At 34.5% G+C, this 26,866-nt stretch overlaps 1 protein-coding gene across 6 annotated transcripts; it reads right to left on the bottom strand.

Annotated features, from left to right (window-relative positions):
• Nucleotides 1-341: 341 nt before the first annotated feature.
• Nucleotides 342-25,347, bottom strand: LOC121996326 (lysine-specific demethylase JMJ25-like). Of its 6 annotated transcripts, XR_006116039.1 has the most exons (16): nucleotides 24,994-25,347; nucleotides 24,692-24,853; nucleotides 24,455-24,588; nucleotides 24,089-24,188; nucleotides 23,862-23,994; nucleotides 23,722-23,785; nucleotides 22,915-23,638; nucleotides 22,198-22,527; nucleotides 21,463-21,741; nucleotides 21,310-21,382; nucleotides 21,110-21,195; nucleotides 20,872-20,991; nucleotides 20,666-20,766; nucleotides 5,677-7,761; nucleotides 5,449-5,575; nucleotides 342-620 (listed from the first exon to the last, which is right to left on the bottom strand). XR_006116039.1 is itself a non-coding variant. In XM_042550258.1 (14 exons), exons 1-13 carry the CDS (start codon nucleotides 25,222-25,224, stop codon nucleotides 20,701-20,703), a joined length of 2,502 nt encoding a protein of 833 aa, XP_042406192.1. In that variant the 5' UTR covers nucleotides 25,225-25,347; the 3' UTR covers nucleotides 342-620; nucleotides 20,666-20,700. The 6 variants fall into 6 exon arrangements, 3 of the variants coding, with proteins under 3 accessions (XP_042406192.1, XP_042406191.1, XP_042406193.1); XR_006116041.1 differs by lacking the exon at nucleotides 5,677-7,761; XR_006116040.1 differs by lacking the exon at nucleotides 342-620 and having other exon boundaries at nucleotides 5,561-5,598.
• Nucleotides 25,348-26,866: the final 1,519 nt, after the last annotated feature.

The following is a 26,866-nucleotide window of genomic DNA, read 5'->3' as shown; positions in this document are numbered from 1 at the left end:
AAGTTTAGCCAATTAACCATCTCATAGACTTTTTCTATAATCAATTCTAATCATCTGGCGCCTCCTTTTATTATTGTGAGTCACCTTTTTACTCGTGCCACGCTAATTAACAATTTCACCAATTCAGTAGTAACAATCTGTCGTATAATTTAATTTTTAAGTGTTATGGACTGAAAATCATCTGCATCCATCTTCAATCTGATTTGCTCAATAAACACTCTCATTTTTCAGACTATTCTGTCACACGCACAAAAAAAAAAAAAACAACTCAAATTTCAGTTTAGAAGACGAGATTGTTGCTACATCAATTGGGGCAAATTCGATAGTTGATTCATTTGTTCTTGAACACTTCTACTGCAGAAGCAAAAGTAACCTTTCTGATATTAAGAAGAGCAACATACTGCACCTGTACAAATTGTTTTGCTGAAGCAAAAGTAACCTTTCCGATATTAAGAAGTCCAAAATTCAGTAATAGATCACCAAGTGGGCATTGAAAAAAAATGCATTATTTTTAACCAAAAAACAAAAAGGGGAACAGGAGGTTCCTCTTCAGTCTATTTATGTGGAGTTAAATTGCCCCGTCACAGTCCATCTTTGGATATCGGTTAACACGGTATTTCCTGAAACAAAGAACATATTACAGGATTATTTTCCCATTTTCTATTAATAAATATAGATGGCCTAAAACCATCTAAGCCTATGATTCCTTATTCTTTTTTTAAAAAAAATTAAGATTAAGAATTCACAGTTTAATTTTCAAATACAATGATAGTAATGCAGCACAAGAAATCACACAATAAAAGCCTCAAACTCCCAAACAAAAAAGAAGATTAAAACTTAATTATTCCAAAATTCTCTAGCAACCCTTTTTTAAAAATTTAAACAAAAACAATTAAAATCTAATAATTTTAAATAAGGTTTTAAAAAATTCTTAGTTTCCCCAACCAACAAGAATTCAACCCCAAACAAGTTGTTGGGACTTTATTTCATCATTATTTCTAACTATGAGTAGTGTTTGTCTCATGAAATTTGTGGAACATCTAGATGGTTTCGCCAGAGACCATTTTGCTTGGTGGCTAAATCATCCCTATTTGACAATCCTTTTAAAATACAATCTAATTGTTGCAAAAGTGATTGCGTTCATCCCACACCCTTTACAATCCATCCTCAAGTGATATGAAGAGAGGTAAATTACGAAATCAACTTATAACTGGTCGCCAAGTGACTAGGAAATGGGAGGAGTTTTTTTCTCGAAGACCTTGCGCCTATCAAAAATTGATCATCTCATTATAGCAATTCTATCAACCTCTAGAGCACCTCATGGGGATTTTAAAATACAATCTACGTAAACCCCCTACGTGGTTCAAGTAAGTCTCAAGAAAAAAAATTAATTATTTCAAATTGTTGTTTATTATTATTTTTTGATACCTAAATAATATTTAGGAACCAAATGGAAAATGTGCAACTTAAGAGTTGAAAGATCTAAACACATGCCTTTGGATCTTTATGAATATCCTCTCAAGATTCGGCATACCGCATCAGTTCCTACCTACCTTGCCAGATAAGGAACACCATGCTTGACATAGTCGAGACCCTTGCCTTGGTGATAGTCATTGCCTCTGACCTCTCTTTTGAAGAGTCATAACATTCGCCTCACCGTGCCCATCTCCTGCCACATGCCTAACCAAGTTCATACAAGTCCACAATTCCCTATTGATTATAAATCTGAAAAAAAAAATAATCCTGTATCTCATCCTCCTGACATAAGGAGCATGTCTTGCATTGCACATGAGGTAGTTTGTCCTTGGCTGTCCTTTGTCAGTAATCTCCCATGAGCATTAGCCAAAGCACAAAGCAGTGCTTGGGCATGATGACCAGCTTCCAAACAATGGAACACCATACCTACTGCCCACCTCTCGGTCTGAAAGTAATAGGCCTGCATAGGACCTTGTTGGCTCTGTATATACCAGAAGCTGAGTGGGGAATTGTTTGCGTGTTTGATTGACTCAGAATGACATCCCGAACCTGCTATAGACAATTGATAAGAGGAGTCTCGTGCCTTGGCCTACCATGTCTAGATATCGGATTAGCCCATTATGTACGATGAACCCACCATACCCAGGGGGTCTCCTTCTGCTGTATGTTCCACAAGGCTTTGGTAAGCAATGCTGAAATCCATGATTGAAGATCTCTAAATCCATGCACAAGGAGTAATGTTGGTACAGTTAGCACCAATGATTAAATCTAAGTTTTGATAAATAAGTATTGTATAATCTAACCTTTCTACCAAGTGTGCAGAACTTGACGGGTCTCATACCAAGCTAAAATCCACTAAGTCTGGAGGACCTGATAGCTGGTGTAGAAGTCCAGATAGGTCAAAAAGTAACACAATATCTGACGGGAAGTCCGGCTAGGTCCACGAGACCTGACGGCTACCCGAAATTCAGTTAGGTCTGCGGACCTAACAACTGGCGAGAAGACATAGTGGGCCGAAATGGAGTCAAGCGATTCTGCATGGTAAGTAAGGTAAATCATTGGAGGAAAGTGTTCCAGTGAGGACGAGTCTCAATTAAGGACTTTATGCGCAGGTTCTGTTTAGGTTCATTTTGGAAACCTAAATTAAGACCATGACTAGATCGTGATCTCGGTGAAATAGGATCTAACATAAATCTATATAAACTATTCATGCATATATTTTTCTAACTCTATGTTGTAGAAACAAATGTAAACCTTCAAATTCTGCACGCTAGCAACTGACAGTGCTTGATTTCGAGTTCAGAGTAAAAAAAAAAATATGACCTCCAGAAGATTGTTGTATCGAACCAGCAAATTTAAGGCGCCTCGGATGGATTGGATGGATTAGAGGCGCCTCGAATAGGTTGGAGGCGCAAAGGCGCCTCAGATGGATAGGAGGTGCCCTGGAGAGCTCTGGAGGCACCTCGGAGAGCATGGAAGGCACCTTCAAGTGGATAGAAGCTGCAGTTTGTGCTCCTTATCGTGACCGAAGCTAAACGGATCCGTTTTTGCGATTAGAGACGCCTTCAAGGGGGCTGAAGGTGCCCTAGACACTACTTAAAAGGTTTGTTCAACCAACAAGGATGTACAAGTGATTTAGAACTACTATATACGATCTTTCGAGATTCCGACTGCTCCGACTTCGTCCTCCTGCTATGTTACGACGCTGCTACGTCCTACTACTACTGAGAAGTCATCCAACACCGAGCTCGAGCCAATAATCTTCAAGTGTTAGGTAACGAAATTTAAATTAAGTTCTTAATTATTGCATAAAGGAAAGTGTAAGTTGTTATACTTGTCCTTAAATTTATTGTTGTTACATAATATGATAAGCAAAATAACACCATGATAAAATTAATAAAAAGTTTCAAACTTTTAAGTTTCAACTTTCTAATCTAAACTAACAAAGTTCATCAAAATAAGAGTAATAAGTCAAATTAATCATCAAGCTTAAGATCATCCTTATTGTATTCTTCTTCTTCTTTATCATCTTCAAATTCAATTTCTTCTTCTTCTTCATCATCTCTAAGTCTTAGAGATGAGTGAGAGAAAGATGTATTTCCCTTCTCGACTTGTTTAGGCCTAGTATGTGAACTAGAAACCATGGATACAATATTTTTTTCTTTTAATACAATATTTAGGCTCTTCAGCTCCACTAGTCCTCGCACCGACATCCCATGTCAAGTCATCACCTTCAAAAACCAACTTATCTTCTTCATTATCACTTTTTCCATCCATTCTACTTATCAACCATTCATTATTGTCATCAATATCTGTCAAAGAGATAAGTATCACATGCATCATACCGAACTTTTAAGATACGATTGTTTCACAAATGATTTAAGCAATGCTGAGCTAGCCTATTCCTTTTTTTGTTGTGAATCTATAAAATATCGAAAAAAAACACAATAAGTATAATAAAATAACAAAGAATATTTTTTACTTATAAAAGCAACATACTAATAGTATTATACATTTATAGTTATTACATACTTGCTCAAATACACTCTAATTGTGCTCACAGCCAGAAACACTACAAGTGAGGCTAAGCACTTTAATAGCAAACTTTTGCAATTCTAGGGTATTTACTCCGTAACATTCCCACCATTCTGTCAGAGATAATGTTCTTTTATGACTAATTGTCACATTCCTCCCAAATAGCCTTTCTGCCTTTCGATATATAAAGAGCTAGGTAGTGATTTTATCTTGCTCAGCAACACTTGAAATCAATCTCTCCATAGTTTCAAGCAAACCATTCACCACTTCTCCATATATATTTGAATCTGTGATTGAATAAAAATATTCTGGATTCAAATAATGTCCTATAACATGCAAAGGCCGATGAAGTTGACATTCCCCTCTCTTATCAATGATCTCAAACACTTCTTTGTATCTCTTCTTTCTCCTCAAAGGCCTTCATAATTGTTTCTTTTGCTCTATCCATAGCCTCATAAATATAGCTCATTGCAGGTTTTTTTTCGCCATCAACCAGTAAAACACGGACTAAAAGGTCATATATCTTTAAAATATGCACAACACTGCTCCAATAAAAGGAGTTGTCGCATTATACATCCACTCAATTATGGTCATACAAGCTTTTTCCCTCGTTTCTTTCTTGTATGCCTCATTTATCATAGTTTGTCTCTCTTTACTCTTTCTACTTTTAACATTTTTTTGCACATTAGAAGTAAAATATGTATCCATTAGGCCTATTTGTCTTAGCCTTTTTTTGCATATTCACTGATCTAGAACTTGTACTTATAGGCGACATAACTTTAGCTCCAATATCATCCATATCAATATCACCAAGAGGGTCTACATCCTCAAAGTCCAATGTCGTAAGTTTAGAAAGATTACTTTTCTCTATCTTTTGCAAGTCATAATATTTTGAAACCCTCCAACAAGATGTTTTGCACAATAGATACCCCTTTTGTAACTTTTTGATAAAAGTTACAAATCAAATCATTTTTGTTATCCGGATTAACTCTTTGAAAATAATTCATGCTGGATCTTTTGATGCATATGTTGGAGCACCACTACTACCTTTCATAATAATTGAATAAGAAAATAACCTAAGAAATAAAAAACAAAATAAAATCAATATGTTTATAATATACTTCAATATGTAAAAAGAAATTATTAGGCAAGAAGAACACATACCAGCAAGAAAAATAAAAACAGAACAAAAAATAGAAAAATAGGACAGCGGCAAGAACATGTACCAACAACTTAGTAAGAAGAAGCAGAAAAAAAAAAAAGAAAATTAGATACCAGAAGAAAAAAAAAGATACTAGAAGAGAAAAAAAAAGATACTAGAAGAGAAAAAAAAGAAGAAAAGAAGATACTAAAAGAAAAGGAAAAGAAAATGAAAACAAAGAAAAGAAGATAACAGAAGAAAAAGAACATAAAAACAAAAAAAGAAAAAACACATACCAGTTGATGGGTACGGCGATACGAGTCAAGCAACGACAATGACAGCCGAAAATGCTCCAGGGAGGCTCGGGTTTAGGTGAATTTTGCGTTCGTTTTCTTCTTCCCTTTTATCTTTTTACTTTGTGCCCTAATTCCAAACCAGATGAAACACTTTTTGGGTAAAGAAAAATAGGTTAAAAACATATTTTCAAAAGAAAAAAAAATCCAAAAGATGTTCAAGAGGCGCACCTCATTCGTGCCTCAGGTGAGGTGCAAAAGCATGCCTAGGCGTGTCCAGGCGCGTGACTGAATGACAACGCCCGCCTCGCTTTCCCAAAGGCGTTGGCTGTTGCGCCTTGTGCGCCCAAGTCATAAGTTGTCTGAAGGTCTACCTTAAGGACACACATCGGAGAGACTCGCTTCCTTGCATATTTCTAGAGCAGCTCCTATGGAGGTGGATGTCATTTGCAATGGATCTCCCTTGGATGAAGGCTAAATGAGCAAGGCTTGGTATACTGCCAATAACTCCCACCATTTGTGTAGTCGAGATCTTAGAGATGATTTTGTAGACAACTGCAACACGAGATAGGTTCCACTGCTTAAGTTTAGCCCAAAGTGAAGAACTCTATGACAACTCACTGCAAATCCGATCCAACTTTCCTATGTTGCCTTATAGAATTTTGCTCAATATTCATCTGGTCCAAGGGCCTTGTCATCCCCAATATCAAACAATGACTTGTTGACTTCTTCGGATGCAACTGATTGAATCAAGTTTTGGTGTTGCTCGACACTGAGAACCAACCCCTTGCTACCAACATCAACCGCTAGGCTATCACACGACATTTGTACCTAATAGCTTCTCATAATAACTAACAAACTCAACAACTACCTCCTCCATGCTTGTGGTGTATTCGCCCAATTCCTTTGCAGCTGCCACAATAGTATTCCATTGGTTGTTGCGTTTGACAAGGTCTTGGAAGAATTTGGTACTACGATCACTACTATTGAGGTAGGCGCACTTGGCGCACTATTGTTAGAATAATTGCTCCACCTCTGCTAGGAAGATAGAGCTTTTAGTTGGGCCAGAATCTGCAATTGGGAGCCCACCTCCCAACACCTCGCGTCGAGCTATCCTCCTTGGCACGTCTAGATTGCCGTGAAGTATGTTGAAAATGTTGTCGATTCAGAGTTTGCAGCTTGCTCTTCAACTTGTTCAACTTCTGCTTGAGGCTGAATTGTGTTGCGCCCTTTACTATTTCTGCCTACACTTGAGTCTGAAGTCCTTGTACAAGGTCCACATATTATAGAACTTGAAAGTTCTCATAGGTCTTTGCTCATCTAGCATCACCGAGACAACACAACATGAGTGGTCCGAGAACCACCCCGATGGTAGGAATTCTACATAACCACTGAAGTCTTAGACCAACCAATGATGATTCATCATTGCTTGATCCAATTTGCAAGAAAACTACCATTTATCCATATGAACCGACATCCAACTGACAGCAAATCCGTGTGATTACTTCTATAGATAAATTCTTCAAGGTCATAAATAATGTGTCCTCGACATCCCACCATTCTTGTCCACCATCATCACATTGAAATCCCCAACAATCAACCAAGCTCCATGATAGCCTCTCCCAAATGCTTCAAAGCATTCCATGAAGGCCATAGACAAACATGACAACTACCATGCGTCGGATGAGTTTGGAAAGACTCCGCAATAAATGAATCGGGTGTCAATGTCTAGAACCTCCACCTCAACTTATTGCATGTCCCACAATACCAAAAAAGTTATGAGCCACTATCACACACGAAAATCATTGTTGGAGAACTATATTTAGTGTCCCTTCGGTCAATTTTGTCTCTAGGAGGCCTATTATTTCAATTCTATGCTTCTAAAAGAGGTGTTGCCCCCCTTTTGCTTAAGGAGCTTACAAAAGCACCTTATGTTCTAGCTAGAGATCTTCATCTACATGTCAGGGCGGAGTTCCTCCACCCCTTGCATCGTGTTGTCCCTATCATTACGGTATGCATGTTACCCCCATCCTTCAGTATTGATGAAGCTAAGTTAAAGCTGGTATCCTCGGTGCTAGAGCATTAGGAAGAACCCTCCGTAGATAGGGATGAATTAGCATCTGGTCCCCAACTGAGCTACGCTCCTAGTCACTTTGGTGCTCCATAGATAGGGCGGAGTTCGTCACTTTGATACTCAGTATGCCTTGCTAAACTTTGGTGCTCTGCTCTGTGTTGGCTCCCTGCTCCACCCATGCATGTCATTCCTTGGGCAATATTGTGTTTGTTGGTGATGGTTATCAAGTGTGTAGGTGCATCCTTGACAAGTTAGAATAAGTGCACTGAATGACAGAAGTTCAAGTAGGTCAAAGATGACCTATTCTTGACGATTGGAGAAGTTCAACAAATATTAGAAGATAAGTCCAATAGATGTTAGCAAAGGATAAGTCTAATAGGCATTAGCAAAAAGAAGACCAACATATATTGCCAAAGGAGAAGTCTAAGAAGATTTTGACAAAGAAGTCCAAGTAGGTAAAGGGTTATATGATACTCATGAAAAATAATAAAGACCCCAAAGTGAAACCCCTTGTAGACAAGAAAGACCCAAAACACGTGAGAAAGACCCAAAGGCAAGGCCTCTTGGTAGATGAGTAAGACCCAAAAGTGAAACCTTTTGACAGATAAACTCAAGTGAATTGTGAGAGTTTAGGAGTGACCTTTATTTTGGATTTGCATAGACTTTGACTTAGGTGAGGATTCAACCATAATTTGGTTGTGGTCAATATCTAGTCGACTAGAGGGATTAGAGGTTAGTACCAATAAGGTGTTAGGTCATTTAGGGAATCAAACTTTAGATGTTTTACTTGCAAAGGTTTCATTTGATGAGTCTATTAAATGTAACTTCATTCAACTATTATGGTCTTAGTCAATTGGACAGTCAACTGAAAGTCTTTTTCAAGAAAATGGTTGCTCTCTATTTGAGAGTCAACTAGGGAAATCCACAAAAGTGAGTTCAGTTAACTAGGAAGGCGACTAAATATCTAACTAAAGTTGGAATTGTTGGTGTTGTTCTATCCTAAGTGATCTATGTACCTTCGATCTTGATGTTTGAGCAAAAGATTTAAGTTAGGTCTTGCCTATTGTATTTAATATGTGTGAATGTGCAGTGATTTGCAAAAACACACATGGAGTTTGGATAGTTGATAGCTCAATGAGTTCGAGTGTATGGATGTTAGCCTAGCGTGGCCAAAGTGGCATGCTCAGTTGCTTGGAGGTTCGAAGAGATCGAAGACGAATGCTATGGGACATTCAAAAGACTACAACATGAGTCCTGAGGTGGTATTGGAGTATCTCTAGTGCAAGAATAGATCGTTTATCTCTAGTGCAAGAATAGATCGTTGATTCAACAGAGGAAGGTAACAACTCTTAGATAGTTTATGTGATCAAACAGATTAGTTGCAGAACCAAAGTGAGTAGAAGGCTGACTTTACATGATCAAATAGATTAGTCGACTTGAATCAAAGTGAGTAAGAAGGCTGACACAATCACAAAATCAGTCGATTGGAAAAAAGACTGAGTTGTCTACAATTGCGCAGAACAACATATTGAGACTTGTTTGATGGCAACATTGAGACTATAAAGGGGCAAAGGGAATTCATCAAGGATGGCAAATAGTATTTAACATTTATATTCTTTTGCCCTTATTGTTCAATTTGTAGTCCTTGTCTAATTTGAGGTAAAGGTCTCTACCTTGAATTTCTATTGTGTACAAAGCTATGATTTGTTTTATACTTAAAGAAGTTTCTGTAAGAGGTTTTCTACCTCTATAAAAGAAAAAATATATATATATAGTGGAATTCAATGGATGACTCTCTTTCCAAGTCATAGATGGTGAAGTAGAAACTTAAGAATCACATTAATGGAATCATATTAATTGTGTTTCTCTTCAGTATTATTTACCTTGTTTCCACTATGTAATTAGATTAAGTTTAAGATTGTCGATTTAGATTTGACTATAAATTATTAAATTTCATATTTAGTTATGATTTTCATTTTCTTAATTGTATATGTATATAAAATATTAATTAGTTGTGAAATATAAAATATTTATTGTTGTGTTTAATGAGTATTAGTTAATTATGATTTGTTTATTTGTGATTGCAACTTATTTTAATTAAGGAAACAATTGTTACATTTATTCATTAATAATCCTCATTCTTAATTTAATCCACTCCTATTTCATATTCATATTATTTAAATATCGACCATTAGACCTTCATATAGGCACCCACCAACTACCTAAACGGCAACGCTATATAGTGGGATGACTTTTTACTGTTAGATCACATGATGCAGCTAAAGGGGATGAATAGACATTCTCAATTATGTTCGTATTTACCAACGATCAGATTAAGTAGCAGAAAACATTAACAATATAAAAAAAAAATTAAACACATACGACTAACCAAGTTTATGTGGTTTGGTAATTCCTTGGCTCCTACTCCATACCCTATGATCCATCGGTAGATCACTTCATGGTTTAAAGTACCGTGCCGAAACGGTTGAAACGGGCGAACCGTCTCGTTCCGCTCGACGACCGGCACCGGCACCGGCACGACCCTGGCACCAGACCCATGACAGGTACGACGTGTTGCGCGCCCCCATGGTAGAGGTCGCCCGACCCTGCAACAGTAGCGGAGAGGTCGCATAACCCTTTCGCTACCACCGTGAAAGCATCGTGCAACCCTGCGGTCACTGCAGAGGGGTCGTACGACCAACGTGATCGCGCCGAAGGAGTCATGCAATCCCTGCGGCCATGGCTAGTCGCGCAACCCTGCGACAGCACCGAAGTCGTGCGGGCTTGCGAGTGGTGTCGGATTTCAGATTGTTTATAATTAAACTTGGGTTAATTTTTTTAATCAACTCCTAGTTATGGTAGAGATAATCTAAAGAGACTTAATTAAACCCTAATAAAATTATCTAATTAATTTTATATTTCATTTATTTTAATTTAAAAATTATAATAAATTTTTTATTTATTTATTTTCATATCTTTTCCTTTTTTAAAAGATTATTTTTTTATCTTGTTTATTTTTTAAATATTTATGTCAAATATTTTGATTTTTAATTAATATATTTTATATTTAAAAAATACCGAAACTATATCGGCACGGCATGATACGATACCGAAACCATATCGTTCCGATCCAAAATCGAAACCTCGGCAGAGGTCGAAATTTTAAACCTTGGATCACTTTAATCCTTTATTTTTTTTTCTCCTTTACGGATATCTTCTATTGACAGAAAAACCTCTTAGAGTTCTATTTTGTTATTGTGGATTGCTTACACTGACCCTAGAATGTAGCTCTCCTTGTAGCTGATGATGAATCTTGTAAAAATCTTCAAGTCTTCTTCTTTTTATAATCGATTGTTTAATGAAATTCACCTTATCAAACTCGACTATTTGATTATCAATCAATTACCCAGAATCTCTTTTCGGATTGACTGTCATTCTTTATCAGTCGATTCTAGCTCCACACGTTATCCACTTCCTCCTTTTATAATTAATTGTTGTTTTTTTAAATTTGTCTTATTGGTTGACTCGACTATTTGGCTATCAGTCGACTACTTGAAATCCTATTATCTTTTCTCCTTTTCAAGTCGGCTGTCATTCTTCATCAATCGACTCTAGCTTAACATGTCATCATCCACTTCACTTAGATCTGGATTGATTCTTCTGCTATGCCATCGTATAACTCTGGATTAAATTATGACAAAATCCCTTGAATCACAAATGCATCATTTGATAATTAAGAATCCAATTAACCTCAATCTACCACAACTTTCAATGCCTAAAGATTGTTTCTCGAAAGACTTCGTCAATTGCCCAATACCACTCACTAGGACTTCCAATTTCCCAACCATCGGTCAAAGATTTATTCTTGCCTAGCCTCATATCCATCTTGATCCACTAAGATTTCCACTTGCATAGCCTTAGTCCTCCATATCTGACATGACATTGAGTAGCTATTAGGACTTCCATTATCAACACTAGTTGGACCTCTTCAATAAGTACCTAATTTAGCTTGGACTTCCCATCAACCAAGTGTATGGTCAACCTTAATCCATTTGAACTTCATTTAATGTTAAGTATCTAATCAACCATGACCTACCTAAAATAGTCCAATATATTCCTTAGCGGCCCCCCTAATGTCGACCCCACGGATATGGAAGGAGGTACATGCAGGTACACAGGCCATAGGCGCATGGTGAGATAAACCTCATATCGTCAGTTCCTGAAAATCAACCCCTGACCATTACACCAGATGTCATGCACCCACCGTCTGCGCTACGCCCTAAGGGCTAAAATAATCCAATATATTTATTTTGCACATCGTGAGACTCGAACATGCAGCCACAGAATTGAGAAGTCTTGCATTCTACTGAGTTAGACAATATATTACTTAAATACATTTTTCAAATACAACATATCTTTTAACCAGATTGCTCAAACATCAAATCATTAAACCATAGTCAACCTTGACTAGAAACTGATTGCACCAACATTTACCACCTAACATTGTCTTTTAATACCTTGTCAACTCAATCCTTCTCTTAGTATCAATATGTGTTTGTCTTGTACACAATAGGACTACGGGTTTAGTGAATAGTAGGAAAAAAACAATGAATATGTTAACGAGCTTAAAGCTCCAAAGTTACATTAATTAAACATATAATATTTACTAGAACTAGTATAGTAATTTGATCATTTTTCATGCCTACCTTATTCTTTTGTTTTTTTAATTTAATTGATTCTTTTGAGTAGTGCAACAATTATAGGCTTGGATCAAAGGGTTTTATAGAAGATTCAAGCAAAAGATAGTGTGTCTCTTTAAAAGGATAAGTAAAATATTGACAAGGGGGGTTTTAGAAGGTTCAAGTGAATCAACAAAGTACTCTTTTGAAGGCTTATGTAGGATCATGTAAAAGATCAATAAGGGAGTTCTTTAAGAGGCTTAAGTAGAAGATTATTAAAGGGCTCAAGAGAAGACATGAGCCAAGGATCATTAGGGGTTGTTTAGGAGGCTAAGGATTGTTAGCGAGCTCTTGAGAAGAATCGAGCAAAAGATTATCTAGGTGCTCTTTAAAAGGCTCAAGTACATTAGGGAAGACTCAAGAATAGCATCGTGAGGTTCTTTAACTGGTACAATAAAGAATTATTGGTCTTGGGATAGAGTGACTTAATGTGGTAAGAATTGTAATAGTTATATGATTGGTATCATATTGGGTACACTCTAAAAAGGGCAATTTATGAAGGAGCTCTTTTGGAGTTGAGCATTGGTGTTTGCTTAGAAGTTCTTGCACCTTATTGATTTTAATAGCATGTTGAAGACCACTTAATGAAAGTCCACTGTACTCTTTATTCAACTAATGGTTAAGGTTTAATTAGAATGAGAATTATTTTGTAACTTTTTTACAATCAAGTTTGTATTCAATTTCTTTAATTTTAATAGGCATCCTTTTACTAAAGTAAATGAAAATGAGTTTATTCCCTTTGAATTTCTTATTGAATTGTTAATGAATTGAAGAAGGGTCACTAATATCACAATGCATGTAAAAATTTTGAAATTATAATGAATATTCTGATTCTTTAGCTGTAGTTCATCATCAAAAAATTTTAAGAATCATATGTTTTTATTTAAGTTTACTTTTTGATTTAAGGTCAATATTCCATAGGCAATTTTCCAACAACAACAACAATAATCAAACCTTATCCCACTAGATGGGGTCGGCTATATGAATCTTTTTACGCCATTAAGCTCTACCTCCTACTGTATCATCATCTACACTTAAATAAATTTTTTCTTATTTTATTATTGCGTTTGATATGCGTGTTTGTCATAGTTTCATATCACCTAACTGGAGCATTTATTGGTCGTCTAAATATATGCTCGTATCATCTTAAACGTATCTCTCGGAATTTTCCCTCAATAAATGTAACTCCAACTTTCTCTCTAATGCTCTCATTTCTTATTTTGTCCATCCTCGTATGTCCACACATCCACCTTAACATCCTCTCATCTCTGCAACTCTCATCTTCAGCTCATGTGCTCGAGTCATAGCCCAACATTCAGCTCCATATAACATAGCAGGTTTAACTGCGATTTTATAGAACTTTCATTTAAATTTTAGAGGTACTTTACGGTCATATAAAACATCCGACGCTCTCCTCTATTTCAACCATCCTGCTTATATTCTATGTAAGACATCTCTCTCAATCCCACCATCGTTTTAAAAAAAAATCCTAAATATTTAAAGCTCTCAGTTCCAGATAACTCGTCCTCTCCTATCTTAACAATTATCTCATTACTTCTAATATTACTAAACTTAAATTCCATATATTTTGTTTTTAATCTACTAAGCCTAAAATCTTTTTCTTCTAGTGTTTCTGATCAAGATTCTAGTTTAGCATTTACTCTTTTGCGTGTTTCATCTATCAAAACAATATCATCTGCAAACAACATATACCACAGTATTGTGTCTTGAATGTACACAATGATTTCGTCTATAATTAGTATAAAAAGATAAGGACTTAGAGTTGATCCTTGATGTAACCTTATCTATTTGAAATACTTCAATTATTCCGTCTGAAGTCTTTACTCTGGTTGTTACATCCTCGTACATATCCTTAATTAGTTCAATATATATTATGCTAAAACCTCTCTTTTCTAAAATTCTCCATATAATTTCTCTTGGAACTCTATCATAAGTTTTTTCTAAGTCAATGAATACTATGTGTAGATCTTGTTTTTATTCTCGATATTTTTCAATTAATTGTCTAAGAAGATGTATAGTTTCTATTATCGACCTTTCAGACATGAACCCAAATTGGCTTTCAGTCAATGTGGTCTCCTTCCTTAATTTTTTTTTTATTATTTTTTCCAAAAGTTTTATAATATGACTCATTAGTTTAATATCCCTATAGTTTGCATAATTTTCTACGTCTCCCTTGTTCTTATATAAGGAAACTAAAGTACTTATCCTCCATTGATCAAGTATTTTTTTATTTTCAATATCATGTTAAATAATTTTATAAGTCATTAAATACCTTGTTTCCCTAGGCACTTATATACCTCTATCGGAATATCATTTAGTCCAACGGCTTTTCTATTGTGCATCCTATTTAAAGTTTGTTCTAATTCTGAAATTTGAATTCTATGATAAAAATTTAAATTTCTATGCTCATTTGACCTACTTAAATTACCTAAGTTAAGTTGGTCACCTAAATGTTCATTAAAAAATTGATAAAAATACCTTTCACCGCTCTTTTATTTCTCCATCGTTTACTAATATCATGTTACATTTATCTTTAATACATTTTATTTGGATAGGATCTCTTGTCTTCCTTTCTATCACTTTAGCTATTCTATAAATATCTCTTTCTCCTTCTTTTGTATCCAATTTTTGATATAATTGCTTAACAATTTCATTTTTTACTTCACTCACTACTTTCTTAGCTTCTTTCTTTGCTATTGTATATTTTTTTAAGTTTTTCTCATTCTTGCAAATATATAATTCCTTATAAGTCATTCGTTTTTCCTTCACTTTCTCTTATACTTTCTCGTTCTACCACCAAGATTCCTTACTTAGTGGTGCATGTCCCTTTGACTCACCGAGTATACTCTTAACTACTATTTTCAACTTTGATATCATCTTATCCCATATTGTATTAGAATCATCGTATATTTCACCTAATGCTTATACTTCTACCTTCTCCTTAAATATATTTTGCTTCCCATCCTTTAACTTCCACCACTTAATTATAGGAGTCGTATATATTTTCTTTCTATTGATATTATATTTGAGGCATATATCCAATACTACTAACCTATGTTTGGTAGTTAAGCTTTCTCTAGAGCTGACTTTACAATCTTTACAAATCTTTCTATCATTCTTCCTAATCATAAAAAAGTCAATTTGTGATTTATTATTACTAAATATTCTTCTCTTTTCTTAAAAAATGTAAGATCATATACTATCGCAAAATCTAATATAGTTTTCCCTTCCTCATTTCTCGTTCCAAACTCACAACTCCCATATACTCTCTCATATTCCTCATTTTTCACTACATGCCCATTGAGATCACCACCTATTAAAATCATTTCATTTGATGGAATATTTTATAATATTTCATCTAAGTCATCCTAAAATTTGGTAGCTTCATCTAATCCTACTTGCGGTACATATAAGCTAATTATATTCATAGTTTCTTTCGTCACTATTATCTTAAGGGATATAATTCTATCCTCTTTTCTAACTACTTCTACAACTTCATCTTTTAATGAACTATCTACAATAATACTCACTCCATTTCTTGCTCTACTCTTTCCAATGTACCATAACTTAAAACTCGAGTTCTATATCATCTTTACTTTCTCGCCTACCCATTTTATCTCTTATACACACAAAATACCAATTCTTCTTATAATCATCGTATCTACTACCTCCATTGAGGATTCTTATGTTTCATGTTCCAAATCTTAGATTATTAGTTTTCCTACCATATTTGTTCTTATTCAACTTATGATGTGAAAACTCTTGTCTATTTAACACTACACCCAAGTTCTTATGGAGATGTAGTGGTCCTTGCTGATACGTTACAGTCAGACCTGTAACGCGAACTCTGTATATTTAACACTACACCCGAGTTCTAGAGATATAGCAGTCCTTCTCAAGACGTTACAATCGAACCCTACAACGCGTTCCTTCCGAGGAATAACCTAGAATTAACATAATAGTTTAATGGATTCATTCATTAAATATTTGCCACAATTTTAACACTGGTTGGCAACCTAACGCAACCCTCCTTTATCTGGACTTGGGACCCGCTATGACCGGTCGTCATGGGTGGAGTTATAATTAATTTATAATTGCCCATGACGACCGTCGTCATGGGCAATTTTCCAAATTAGTTCAAATTAGCTTGAATGGTCGTCATGGGCAATTTTCCAAATTAGTTCAAATTAGCTTGAATGCTTTTTCTAAAATTTCTTAGCAGTTCTAATATGTTTGAATCTAGCAAGAGTTATTCCATGATAATCTAAGAAATCTTCAATTTTAATTAACAAATTCTTAGCATTTATTCTTCTATTAAAAGTATAAATATCTACATCAGTTTCTTTAGACTTATACGGGTTATTATTTTTAATGTAATTTTTTGTTTTTTTTTTTTGCTAGATATGGAGTAATTTGATTGTAGACAAAGATTAATTCATAAGGCTCATGCTTCTCAACATTATGATCCATTGTAATTCTAAGCTCATCTTGTATTTTGATTTTGTTTTTGCAATTAACATTTGTATATCTAGAGAATGTTACCCTACATACACATCCATGAGCACATAGTGTTAATTTTTTAAAAAAAAATTAAGTTTAGGGTATCGTATTTAGGCTAAAGGAAATGAAAAAAAAATAAAAAATAGCACTAAATGCTCACGGGGTGCTTACAAATGGGTGTACAGGGTAACAAAAGACTATGTCTCATCTCTATATTTATCTCTTTCATAATAATTATGATTTTCTCTGTCTTCATGTTAATTTAAGGTAAGGTTATTGGTAAATAATGATGCTTATAGAACAAAAACAAGGACATATGTTTTATTTTTTTAAAATGATGGATAACTAAATTAAAAAAAAACAACTTATATAATTTGTTTACCGATGATAATTAAACTAGTGCAAAAGGATAACTCATCATTGTATTTCATATTTTTTAAAGATCTACAATATATGCAAAGAATTAAAATTTTATAAGAAATTTCGAAGGAGAGCCTTGACGCAATGATAAAATTATTACTTTATAACCAAAAGATCATGGTTCGAATCCTTGGAAACAGCCTCTTGCAAAAAGCAGAATAAGGCTACATACAATGGATCCTTCCCAGGACCCCGTATAACGAGAGCTTCATGCATCGGGCTGTCTTTTTATAAGAAATTTTAAATTACTAACTAAATAATCAAAAGATTTTAAAAAAAAATAACATTCATTACTAAATTCAAAACTTATAATAGATCCAAATGTTTTATAGGTATAAATGTTGTACTGAATCCTATAAGTGATGTGTCCATCACTTTGGATTTTTTATTTGGATGTTATAATAGATAATTAAATAACCAAGGCAAAACCTTTTGACTTCTCTAATTCAACCAATTTCTTTTTTGGAAACAATAAGTCATAATATAACTGTTATAGAAAGATTTGTAAAGATCATCCTTCAAAAAAACTTAATTATCCAATATAGATTAGTAGTGTTAGATATACGCCTCACATATAATATCAATAAAAGAAAAACATGCATAGTTCTAGAATTAAAGGGTGGAAGTTAAAGGACGGAAAATAAAAAAATATATTTAAGACAAAATATAGGCACAAGTATTAGGAAAAATACATGGCAACTCAAATACGACATGAGATAAAATGATATTAAATTTAAAAATGGCGATCAAAAACATACTCAGTGAGTCAAAAGGACGTGCACCACTAAATAAAAAAAAATCTTAAGGGTGGAATAAGAAAATTTAGGAGAAAGTGAAGCAAAACGAACACTTATAAGTTATTATAAACTTTTAAAAAGAAGAAAATTTAAAAAAGTATGCAATAGCCAAGAAAGCAGTGAGTCGAGCCAAAATGAAATTTTTGAACGCTTATGGGAAGTACCGTACCTAGGGAAATAGAATATTAAATGACTTGTGAAATTATTCAACGTAGTATTGAAAATGAAAAAAGCGAAGCGAAGGGTAAGTACAAGATTTAAAATCTCAAGTCATGCTGAAGTTTTGGTCCTCGATGAAATGATATTGTTCCAATATCATATTGATATTTCGATACATAGCGCCGATAATGGATTGGGGTTGAAAAAAGAGATGAAATATAGGAAGGAGACATTGTCTGTGTCGAGCATTCTTTTAAATCTTGTACCATGCCAAGAGAAACCGTCACGACAAATCATTTTGCAAAATTACCAAAACTCAATACCACATTGCATAAATAATGTCTCGTTTCTTTCCTCCATCTTCTTTTTCTTTTAATCTCTAATCTATCATCAACACCATGCACCTAAGTGTAAGCATGACTAGTCAAAGACCGAAACTATGGTACTTGAGATTTTGAACCTTAGTGTCGAGTGGTATAGAGTTTCGGTGATTTACCGAAATGATACGTTTCAACCAGCACGATACGAGATTTCAAACCATAGGTAAGCACTCTAAACCCTTGTATAAAAATCAAAGAGACATACAAAACTATATAAATTATAAGAGCATTAACATAATGAATCATATCATACAACTTTATGAAAGAGTGATAGAAAGGACCAAGGAGATTACGATAACTAAAAATCAATTTGGATTCATATTTAAAAGGTCAACAATAGAAGCTACAAGACTTACACATAGTACTCATTGACATAAAAAAATTTATAACAATCCCAAGGGAAATTATGTGGACAATTCTAGAAAAGTGTTAGTATAGCATATATTATAATAATTAAGGATACGATGACAAGAGTGAACTCCAGGTTGATTAACCAAAATGTTTTATATAAACATAGGGTTACATTAAGGATCTACTCTAACTCTCTATCTGTTTACACTAATTATGAATAAACTCACTGGACGCATCCAAGATATGTTAGTGCATGTTATTTGCAAATGATATTGTTTAGGTAGACAGACAAGTGGAGTAAATACTAAGTTCAAATCTTAGTAGTAAACATTAAAAGTTAAAAGAGGAATTTAAGTATGACAACATTAGACGTAATAAGACAACGAGTTACCAATAACTAAAAGTTTTAAGTATTTAGGATATTTTTACAAAATGATGTAGAGGTTAAGAGATGTCTTACATAGTATACAAATCAAATAGTTACAATGGAAAAGAGCGTTAAGTGCTCGTGATTTTAGAGTACCTTTAAAATTAAAAGAGAAATTTCACAAAACGACAATTAGACCTGTTATGTTATATGAAACTGAATGTTAATTAATGACTCGAGCATAAAAGCATAAATGAAAGTCATATAAATAAGGAAGTTAAGGTGGATGTGCGGATATAAAAGGATAAATAAGATAAGAAATAAGAACATTAGATGAAAAGTTGTGCAGTGAAATTTTGAAAGATGCATGTAAAATGGTACGAACGTATATAGACGATCAATAAATATTTGAATTAAGTAATGTGAAACTAGGACAAATACACACATCAAACAAGAGAGAGATCAAAGAAGACTTGATTAGAAATGATAAAATAAGATAAAATTTATTTAAATATAAATAATGATATAGTAGATATAGAGTCTAATGGCGTAAGAGGATCTATATAGCTAACTCTACCTAGTAGGATAAGACTTAGTTGTTTTTTGAGGAAACGTGCAACAATGATTATAGGAGTTGGTGATTGATGGTGGGAGGTGACCAAAGAGTTAGTTTCACTCAACGTTGAAATCAAGAAGCACATGGTGATTGCACACAATAAACACAGAAGTTAGAGTAACAAGAAGTGGTGCTTAGGAGAGCTTTGCAGCAAGTAGCAATGTAGAGGGTCAACGCGAGAGTAGAAACAAAGTGGTTGAGCTGCAACTAGTAAAGACAATGAAAGAGCTTCTAGGCTTTGGCAAATTAGTAATCAGCAATTCAATGCCACGAAGCAATTATAGTGATATTTGAGAGCTAGAGATGATGATGCAAGGGCTAGCATGTGGAAGAGAAAATTGAAAGGGAATGTCAACAATCAAATAAAGAAATTTGAGAGACTACTATTCATGAATCATGAGAATGATGAAATCTCGCATTGGAAGGAATTACAGGACCTCAAACAAAAATAACTCCACAAAAGAAACTCAAACTTATACTGAAATAGAAAATATTAACTGAAATATGATATAATACTCGAAAGCCTCCCCTTTTATAGACTTATAATAACCCAATTGCTTATAAAAATATGACCTTGTTATCCCAATAGTACTAAAAATTTTCTAAAAAAAAAAAAACTAAACTTCAGATGTTAAAGAAAATAAAATTTAAAAGATTAAAAATTTTAAAATGAATTTTAAAGGGTTTAAATTGTGACCGTGGTAGAAAGATTCCACTCTGAATTCTCATAGTTTACTCAAGACTATTGATTGAAAGAATGCTGGACATAACACCACAAAAGCAAAATTAACATTACCATGTGCAAGCGACAATGTCATTTTAGAACCTTCTTTATGGATTAAATTCTTTGAATTCCTTCACCACCTGATTCAGAGTATGCAAAGCCATTTTCTTTATCTGGACAGTTTAATGAAAATAGTTCAAAAGCTAAGAGATCAGAAAGATAATAGCAATTACAGGACATGGTAACAAAATAACTGGAAAGGTTGAATATAAGAGGACCTCGAGTTTATCTTCCTTAGCTCTGTGCTCTTCAGGAAGAGTACGATATTCTTCAGTGAGGTGAATGCACTCGCGGATGTTTTCAGGAGAGACAAAATCTAATGCCACCTTTATGCATGACTGTTGTTTGGCAGAAAACAGGAAACAATTCAGTAGTTGGATTTACTAATATCGGATGAGAAAAAAATCAGTCTTAGAGACATAATTATCACACAAAATCATCAATGAAAATAACAACCTTCAGATTTCTGACTTGGTGGGGGCATCCAGCAGGGATAAAGACAGCTTCACCAAGTTTTTGCACGAATGTCCAAGGTTCAATTCCTACATAAACCCAGATATGGCATAGCTTGTAAATGTTATAACGATATTCAAGGATATATTACAATTTGCATTTACAAAAAAATATTAAATTTAGACATAAATAATATTGCTTGCCATATTCGGCCTTGAGCTTTCTTTTATGCTCGATTGTCAAGTAGAAAGACTGGTCATGGATCGGATGAATCACCTAAATGGGAGAGAACATTTAATTTCCATTTCAACTAGAAAGAAACTATTCAGCATCCAAACGACCAAAATAGTATCTACCTGTTCTACAGAGGAACAGTAGGTATGCCTAAACTCCCTAGAATGCCTTCTAAGATATTCTTGCAGCTTCTCAGAATCTTCTCTTCGGAAAATGTCCCATAGAGCACCTCCATCTAGAAGTTCATGCTCTGACTTATCAACAGATGCAAATAGTGGCATATCAACAGTATACAATTCTTCTTTTATATCTTGCTCCAAATGTTGCTTTTTCAACTTTTTTATGGCAGAAAGCTGACTATCAAGAAGAGCTACTTCTGCTGTATGTGTCAGAACATTAACCTGAAATTCAGATTCAGACAATGCATATAAGAGTTCATATTTGAGATGGATTCAGTGTCTAATTGATCCTAAGGAATAGTGAGAAAAATTAGTGAGCTTAAGAAGGCAGTAGCATAATCTATTCAGATATAAGCACAATTTCAGCATAGGATTTAAACACATCAATCAGTTAGATTGGTGAACAGCTGAAATTTCAAACTATATAAACAAAAATATTTACCATTAGTACATGGTGAAACAATTGTCCCATTTGAATGAATAATGACAGAAAATGATCAATGCCAAGAAAAATACAGCTTCAAGAATAAAGAAACAAAAATATTTCAATTGAACTCTTAATGAACAAGCAAAAACAAGATGTTTAGACTTGATAAACAAATGACAACAAAAATGGCCAATTTTATGGGGGAAAAAAAGGTACAAGCATCATATCCGTCAAATGATTGAAGAACTTACAGCATCAGACATGTCACAGTGAAGCTTGGTGACAGAATCACCTCTTCCCAATTCTTCATTGACTCCATAGGCTATGTACGTTTTGGGACCTAAATCAGGCTTGATCACATCCATTGGCAGCTTTGTAGCAAGATTAAGATAGCCAACTGTAGGATCTGTATATTCAGGAAACGGCAAGGCTGAAATAAATTCAGCACCATGACGTGGCAAGCGTTCCTCAAAGGAATTAGCTGGAGGCCAATCCTTAAGTTTGAGCATCTCAGGCCACCCATTTTTGTGTTTGCGACCTTTAGTATAACCGGTGAAGAATTGGTGGATATTAATCTCCACCTGCAAAATATACAATTCAACATTCAGATTGCTTGTATGACAAACAAAAAAAATCTCAGAGAGAAGATTATTTATGCAGTATTAGCAAGTAACTAATTGTGACAAGAATAACTAAAAACTATTTCTAAGCAATGCATTTGAGACTACATGTAAAAGAAGGATTTACAAACTCTGGCGACCATTTAGGTAAGATGGTGAGAATAAAAGAATTCATTGCTTCTCAGTCTACAAATAAAATATGTAGGTTGTAAAATAATTCACTTTTTAGAAGCAATCAAATAGCAAAATGATCACTAAGGCATTAGGTTCATTTTTTATTTAAGAATCAAAGATCAGATAAAATAATTTCCTTGACTAAAAATATCAGGAATGGGAATTTGAACTGACCTCACATAAATCCAAGCAGTCAATTGCCTTCACAGTAAGTCTCTCAGAAGCCCTCTTAGATAGTTTTTTTTCTCGTAATGCTCGCCACATGACCATAGGCTCCCAGCTCAATCCAGATGTGATCCCAAGCACATCTCTGACAATAACAGGCTGACCTTTAAGCCAGTGCTTCTGGAAATGCTCTAGTTCACCTTGTTGAGTAACACTTGCTGGAGGGCAGTACAAGTAGTTATCATCTGAGCTCTCACGACTTGCTGCTTTTCGCAGCAACCCACTGCTAGAACTAATCTGTCCAGGTGCTTTGAAACATAAGCACTGACAGGAATTATCATGGGATTCTGCAAAGTGACTGCAAAGAATCGCCTTAACTTTTTTCTCAAGAACACTAAGGAAATTTTCCTGAAACAAACACTTCAGCTCCAAATGGACAGAACCACAACCTCCAAATTCTTTAGGTGGGCAAGGAATGCTGCCATCCTTGTTTGGCGTCCATTCTTTTACAGATTGATTGTCTTTAGAGGATTTTGTTCTGCTTGAAAAACTTCCACTCATTTTGCCACCATGGATGTAAGCACTGCCTCTATCCTGATAGGGCAAAATGATTTTTCCAAGACCACCAGGAAGATAACCATCACGAAGTTCTCGACAGCAGCTAAGGCATAGGTCCAGCAAACAGTTTGAACAGCTTCTATGGAAATCAACTATTGATGTCCTGCAGATGTTACTGTTCAAGACAACACATATGAACAGATTTTAAGAGCCTGACTTCAAAGAGAATCTAATTTTGACTATGGTACAAGTTTCTACCAGAACATGCGTTCATCCTTTGCACACTTGATCCTTTGTACCTTTATTTCATTTGGCAAAGAATCTGGTCAAAACTCCATAAATGTTACGAAAACTATTTTTATTGGAGAAACAACTAAAGTATAATAGAACAGTACTACCTTGAATCTTAGCTTCAATTTCTTTCTCTACATCTTGCTCTTGAAGCATCTCTTTCAACCATGGAAGCAATAAATGCAGAGTGTAGAGTTGAAATTTGATTTTATCAGCCTCATTGATCACATTTCTTGTAGGCTGCAGCATTTAACAGAAAATTAAGATACTATAGAAGAACAAATTGCAAAAGCAAAAGCTACTGCTAGAGAAAGTACAGCCACCAGAAGCAAACCTTGGTTAGACTTATCATTCGCAAGCATGCCTTGCAGTTGCAATTTCCACGACAAAATGGGCACTCAGCTGCAATATCGGCCTCTGTCAAATGGGGATACCTATACATCACAAACAGAATGCAAAAATTAAGAGAAATAATTAAAATGTTGCTCAGCTGCAACATTGGCCTCTATCAAATGGGGATACCTATACATCACAAACCAAATGCAGAAATTAAGAGAGCTAAGTGAAATGTTGTTCTGAATTTTCACGCTGCCACCAAAGATGTAAGCCAGTCAAGTACTATGAATTAAAGTTCACAAATCCTACGAAAGACTGCAGAATTGCTTTTTTATTTAAACAACAAAAAGTCACAGACACCCACCAGTGGCTAATGCAAGGTATGCAGAATCGCTTCTTGTCGCATGAAGTGCACCATACAACTCTGCCTTTATCATTCCTTTGGCATTGATGGCACATAAGTGCATCGCTGCCAATTAATTTCTTCTTTTTGATGCCCTGACAAAAAAAGAAATCAATAAGACTTTTTTTTGTCACAAAAAGGTGAATATATATGAGAAGACAACGAGAAAAAAATAGGGTTTGCTTAAGAACAAATTGCCTCTAGATAATTCTCATTTTGTACAACCCTCCTGGAGTTGGATTTACTGATGGTATCCTCCATCTCGGTTTTCCTGCTAAGTTTTTTCTCCTTGTTCATGTTTGTTCTCTTTCGTTTGTTTCCAGTATTCAATCGTTTTTCTTCGCAATATTCATCCTCCTCCTGTGTTCGAAGACAGAAATCAGAGAAAAATATATTATTTATCTTTCAAAAACCAAAAATGAAAGCAAAGAAAAGGACAGGGCACCATGAGCATAAACTGTACAATCAAACTCAGAAGCAATTACGCTAAAGAATCTCACTTCCGAGGCATCCTCCGCATAATTAACATCCCTATCCAGCTTCCGCGATTGGATCTCACTCGACCCACTGCAAGACGACGGCTCAAAGGCCCGGCCGACCTCCGGCTCCTTCGGCTTCTTGGAGGAGTGGGTGGGGTTCGAGTCACCGCCCATCTTATAGTCGTTATGCTGCCCACAGTGGTCGGAGCAACCAGACGTCCGCGGATGGCCTGGCGACTCCTCCGCGCCCATAGCCCGTGGCACAGTATTGGCCGCCGAGCGGGAAGAGAGACGATTGCGGGAAAAAGTGACCTAGCGGTCGACGTCGACCACCGCGAACGTAACAATTTTGGCAGGAAATACAAATACTTTCTCCCACTCTCGCTTGGGCTGGGGCTTGGGCTTGGGATTGGGCTTGGACCTTTGTGCGATAGCCTTTTTAAATCTCGTCTGATCGAATTGAGATTTGGACAAACAGGTAAAAATTTGGAGGTGCCGCCCTTTCAAGGTAAGGTTAGATCAACATAAAAATTGTTAATATTAATATGTAAATATAATATAATTTATTATTTTAATATTTTAATTTAGAAAACATCTAATATAAATAGTATTTTAAAATCTACGACTTATTTACGTGGAACTCGGGATATCTTACAAAATTTGGTATAGAGTTGAGACCCTAAAAGACCTAAGCAACTCATATGAAGAAAATATAATTCAAAAATATCTATTATGAGGAAGTTCTTGGTTTCTCTTAATAATTTTCTAAAACAAATGATAATGATTACTGTAACGATACACTAGTTAGTTGACCAAATATTAATACAACAAAATAATATCATATTAACATTACTTACATTTTTACATTATAAAATTATCGTATTAGAAACTCTACTTGGAAACTCAACTCCTTATAATTGAAAATCATATTCACAAAAATAATCAAACTAATAATATCAAAAAAAACATTAGGAAATTTAAACAAAGACCTTAGTAAACTCTCTTTTGGAAAAAAAAATAATTCCTAGACAATCACCTATTACCTATAAATTTCTCACATACATAAATCAAGAGAAAGATTTCCCTATTAATGGATCTATATCCGCACACACGAATACAAATTGATGTATTTACAGGATCATTACAAATTTTAAGACAACCAAATAGAACTTTATCAATGATACCTAGGAAATTATCAACGATATTGCTATTTATCAATTAGAAGAATTTATAGATATTGAATAAAATTTAGATACTTTTTTAAATGAATAATTAAATACCTTAAATTCAAGAAGAATATACAATCAAGGAATCCTTGTTATTTTTTTCTACTGTGCTTTATAGACATCATAGAACAAAACCACTTCATTTACCAGATGAAGGTGAAGAACATTTCACACATATGACTGAAAACTAAGCAAGAACACTTTTACAACGAAAATATAATTACATTCATCTAGGAGTAATTGTGTTTGGTCTAAAAAGACTTACTAGAAAAAGCATATGAGCTAAAGTTTTTCTAGTCCTTTATGATTCAAGATTTTCTGACAATGATAAATCAGTTATTGGATTTATTGAAGTCAATATAAATAGCAACTTGGGAATTACTTATTTTTGTCCAAATTTTAATATAATTATTCTAAACTTTATAGAATATATTAAAATCTCAGTCGAAGCAAGAGACTATGGAGATTTTCAACTTCATAATATCTAAATTGACATAATTTTTTTAGAAAAAACAATGACTAATATTAATAATAGTTTTAAAGTTCAAATAAACAATATTATTAAAACACTTACTGCAAAAGGAATTTGTTTTCTTAAACCTAAAAATTTTTTTATCTAATCTACTAGTCGGGTTAGACTAGACTCTTAATCTAGAACTTAGTATTAA

The sequence above is a fragment of the Zingiber officinale genome, chromosome 6A, assembly GCF_018446385.1.
Source record: "Zingiber officinale cultivar Zhangliang chromosome 6A, Zo_v1.1, whole genome shotgun sequence".
NCBI lineage: Eukaryota > Viridiplantae > Streptophyta > Magnoliopsida > Zingiberales > Zingiberaceae > Zingiber > Zingiber officinale.
Note: the sequence above shows the minus strand (reverse complement) of the source record. Positions and strands in the feature narration are given on the sequence as shown.

Coding starts and splice junctions, on each gene's coding strand:
- LOC121996326 (XM_042550258.1), bottom strand. CDS start 25,224: ATGGGCGCGGAGGAGTCGCCAGGCCATCCGCGGACGTCTGGTTGCTCC. Junction 24,854..24,993: donor ATGCGGAGGATGCCTCGGAA/GTGAGATTCTTT, acceptor CTTCGAACACAG/GAGGAGGATGAATATTGCGA. Junction 24,189..24,454: donor ATACCTTGCATTAGCCACTG/GTGGGTGTCTGT, acceptor TGTGATGTATAG/GTATCCCCATTTGACAGAGG.